Source organism: Miniopterus natalensis, chromosome 9 (genome assembly GCF_054644295.1).
Source record: "Miniopterus natalensis isolate mMinNat1 chromosome 9, mMinNat1.hap1, whole genome shotgun sequence".
Lineage (NCBI taxonomy): Eukaryota > Metazoa > Chordata > Mammalia > Chiroptera > Miniopteridae > Miniopterus > Miniopterus natalensis.
The window spans coordinates 35,288,139-35,292,468 of NC_142089.1; the positions used below are offsets into that span (position 1 = coordinate 35,288,139).

Genomic DNA, 4,330 nt, shown 5'->3' on the forward strand with positions numbered 1-4,330 from the left:
TGTGGATTTACAGTCACAAACAGGGTATTAGTGCTCCCAGACCTGTTGGGTACTAGAGCACTGCTAATGAGCAAACAGCCCTGCCTCAATTAGTGGTTTGTGAAATAAATATTCCTGGATATGAAATTGCTTTTGCTGCTTGATAATAACACTGGCTCTTGGGATGAAAAGCACATAAGCAAAAATTGTTCCCTTGTTGAGTGCTGCCTTGTTGATCTCCTAAGTTATATCCGTAGACAGAATTTAAGTTTGCCATTTCCCCAGAGTTAAGGTCTGATTTACACAATCATTGTGTTGGTGTTCATGTTTTCTCTTGTGAATATTTTCCATAGTATCCAGATTACCATCTTTTGAGAATGATTTTAAAATAATTACTTAAACGGGTTATTTTAGATGTAAACTAAGAAGTAAACTAAAGAATCCAAAATGGTAAACTGCTAGTGTAGGCTTAGTGTTGGAGAGAGAGAGAGAGAGAGAGAGAGAGGGAGGGAGACAGAGAGAGAAACATGAATTAATGTTTCACTTAGGTTGCAACTTCTGTGTTGACTCTTAATAAATTCTCTGCTTAATTACTGAGTAACCTCAGATAGCAGTAATGTTAACCCCTGCAACAGAAAAGAGCTTCAATATAGGGCTTGGGAAGAACAAAAGTAGTAAAGGGAAAGCAATTCAAGGTCTGTCACTGGTATTTGAATACGTTTATTGTGACAAGAATGCTGTTATAAATATTCATAAGCAAAGACCATCTTTTTAATCTAGGAATTGTTAAAGTGAAGGTTCCAAATTGGAAGGATGCATCTTTTGTAAAAATCTGCCACTGTTCCTGCTTTAAGAATAAGCATCTTCTGTTGAATTTCTAATAATATTATAAGTGGTCACAGCACATGCCACTTGATAATCCAAACTTTATAAAGTGTTTGACTTCCCAGTGGGCTGCCCTTCTTCACCACAACCAACCTCCCTTCCCTCAGCCTCCGGAAGGGCCACACTATCCTTTGTAAGCAACTCTACATAGACAGGGGGGAGGGAAGAGTATAACTTGACAAGAGCATTGGCTACAGTTATTTCTCAAGTCCAGTAGAGAATAGCTTTTACTGCTTGACAGTAAGAAGCACTGAGAGTGATCTTAATTATTTCAGCTCCACCTAGGTAGGTAATCTATAGATAATTCAGAAAAGAGGTTGGGGGAGGGGTACTTTTTCAATATTTTATTTTCTTAAATATCCTTTCTGGAATTTTCAGAAACAAAACATAAAAAAATTATATACTTTATTACAAATGGTAAACTCAGAGTGCTCCAAATCTCTTATTTACAAACAACACTGGGCAGGACGCCCAAACAAACAAACATGAAATAACTTACAAAGACATGAAGCTGTTTATTGACAGTAATCAGCTTTCATCAAATTAAAAAATATATATATGTACATACACAGTTAAGGAAGGCAGGCCAGAAAGAGTTCCTCTGCAGGCTCAGCCTCACTCTCGCAAGCCTCCCTCCCGCCTCCCCTCCCCGACCCCTCCCCCCTTTGTATTCTTAAGGAGTACTACAGAAGCAATCTACAGTCTCTATCGCGGTTGGTTACCCCTCCCCCTCCCCCCTTTTAATACTGAATGAGATCGAATGTTAGGTCCATGCAGTTCTTGGTCAATGTTAAAGAAAAGTCTAACGTCCTGTTTGCGCTGGGACAGCCAGTCCGCAAAGCGGGGCAGCCCGCAGGCGGCCGCTCCCTGGCTTCGCGCCAAGGGAGGGCGCGCCAAGTCCTTCCCACTCGTGCACACTGGGGGCGCCGTCAGGACGCAACCCAGTCCAACTGGATACCCTTGGCTTTAGTCTTCGGACACTTCTTTACTCTCTCTCTTTCTCTCTCGCACCTTGTCAAGTTCTCAAGTCTGTCTCTGGTATTTTTTTTTTCTCCGTTGCCCCTCAGCCCCCGACAGTCTCTCCTCAAAACGTTTGCAACTGCTGCGTTAGCATGAGTTGGCACCCGCTATTAACGTGGTTCATGACTTTCTGTTTAAGCTGTGCCACCTGTTCCCTGAGCATGTTGGCTGTAGACGCCAGCTCCGAGTTCTGCGCTTTCAAGGTTTTCACTTTTTCCTCCAGCCGAGCGATTCTCTCCAGCTTCCTTTTCCGGCACTTGGAGGCAGCAATGCGGTTCCTCATGCGCTTCCTCTCCGCCTTGATCCGCTCCTGGGACTCCATGTCGATGGGGGACAGGGGCGGTGTTTCCCCCGGCATTTCAGGGACCGTCTGCGGCTCCTCCTTCAGAGCCTGCAGCCGCGGGTGCTGCACGGGGATCTGCTGGGGCAGGTGGTGCGGCGGCTGCGGCGGCTGCTGCTGCTGCTGGGGTTGCGCGGGAAACCCCAAGCCAGCCGCGCCGTAGGAGGGCGCCCCGCCGCCGCTGCTCAGCGCGCCGGGGTTGAAGTTGCTGAGGTTGGCGTAGACCGGCGGCTCGCTGTGCAGGCTGGCGCCGAAGCCGCCGCTGCCGCCGCCGCCCGCCACCGAAGCCACCGCTGGAGCCACCAGGCCCGCCCCGCTGACCGGCTGCGCCGCCGACGTGACGCTGGGCAGCGTGTTCTGGCTGTGCAGTTCGGCCAGGGCGCGCACGAAGCCCTCCGCGAAGCCCTCCTGCTCGTCCGTCACGTTCTTGGGGCACAGGAACTGGGTGGGGGTCGGCGTGGTGGTGATGTGCCCGTTGCTGGACTGGATTATCAGGCGCTCCAGCTCGGGCGAGGCCAGTTTGAGCAGCCCCACGTCGGGCGAGGTGAGGAGGTCAGAGTTCTTGGCCCGGAGGTGCGGCTTCAGGCTGCCCACCGGATCGCCCAGGTTCAGGGTCATGCTCTGTTTCAGGATCTTGGGGTTACTGTAGCCGTAGGCGCCGCTCTCGGACTGGAGGAACGAGGCGTTGAGGGCATCGTCGTAGAAGGTCGTTTCCATCTTTGCAGTCATAGAACAGTCCGTCACTTCCAGTGGGATTAGTTTGGGCTGCGCGCTGAAGTTTTGGGGCCGCAACAGCGCGCTGGCAAGCGGGGGACACCCGCGCCTCCCGGGGCCTTTGGCAAGAAAAGTTTCTCTAGGAGCGCGCGCACCCGCCGGCGGTCCTCCCCTCTGCGCCCTCCTCGCCGGTTCGCGCCGGGGAACGCAGGGTTAAGACGCCGCCCGCACTCTTACTTGTCCGCTCCCGCGCGCCGCCGGCTTTGAAAAGTCGCGGTCACTCCCAGGGCGCTCCTCCGCGCAGCGGCTTCTCGGAGCCCGCGAACGAACGCGCGTCCCGGCGACAGCGGGTCTCCCGGAGGCGGCGCTCAGCGCGAACCCCACGGCGGGTCGGCCGGCGGCGAGTCTCCGCCGCCCGGACTCCGACGACTGTCCCCTCCTCCGCTGCGAGAGGGAGGGGGCGCCCGGCGGCTGCGGCTCGCGCTCCCCCAAGTTCAGCGACCCGTGTGAACGGAGCTGAGCGCTCGTCCCTCCTCGCGCGCCTCTCTCCGCGGCCCGCTTTTCTTTACGGCCACCTCGGCAGCTTCGGGCGGAGAAAAGCTTCGCAAAAGTTCGCTCCGGGACCCAGGGGCCACTTGTCCCCCGTCCTCCAGGCGAGGAAAGTTCTTTGCCGCCGCAGCGGCTCGCCGGACTTATTCGGGCGACAGTCGCCGCTCTCCGCGCTGTCAGCGGCTCCCGGGCAAGCGGGGCGCTCCTCCGGGGGGCGGCTGGAGAAGGGGCTCTTCGGACGCTCCCCCAAACACCAGCCCAGGAGCACAGGCGCTAGCTCTGGGCAGTTGGTGAGCAAGCGGAGAAGAAGACGAGGTTTGCAGCTGGGGCTGTGCTGCCGGCCCGACTGCTCTGCCCGTCTCCCTGAGTCCGCGCGCTCCACTCGCGCCTCGCTGCTCCAGCCACACTCAGTGCAACTCTGAGCCCTTATCCAGCCGGAGCTCAACACTTATCTGCTACCAGTCAACCCCTAAAAATAGCCCATGATGTCACCCCAAGGCCTTCGCATTGGCTCGCGTCGCTCTCAAGGGGGCGGGCCCGCCCGTCGCCATGGAGACCTCACCCTAGAAGATTCTTCTCCGACCCGCGGAGGCTCACGGGATGAGGTAATGCTCTGCTGCCCTCCTACAGTCGGGCCCTTCTTTCTCCTCCTCCCCGAGCCCCTCCCGCGCGACTCCAGCCCCGCTCGTCGCTTTCCCCTCCCGGGCGCGTCTTTCGCCGACCCGCCCGGTGCATTGTGGGCTGACGTCTTGGGGTTTGACTGTCTAGTGACCGTGGCTACTGCGAACCGGACCGACACGGGCGCTCGCAGCCTCTGACAGGCGGGCTCAAGCTCGGGGCTCG

The 4,330-nt window shown here is 55.6% G+C and overlaps 1 protein-coding gene across 1 annotated transcript; it reads right to left on the reverse strand.

Moving 5' to 3' along the window:
• Positions 1-1,252: 1,252 nt before the first annotated feature.
• On the reverse strand, positions 1,253-3,926 carry JUN (Jun proto-oncogene, AP-1 transcription factor subunit). The gene has a single exon (XM_087820479.1). It carries the CDS (start codon positions 2,951-2,953, stop codon positions 1,949-1,951), a length of 1,005 nt encoding a protein of 334 aa, XP_087676605.1. The 5' UTR covers positions 2,954-3,926; the 3' UTR covers positions 1,253-1,948.
• Positions 3,927-4,330: the final 404 nt, after the last annotated feature.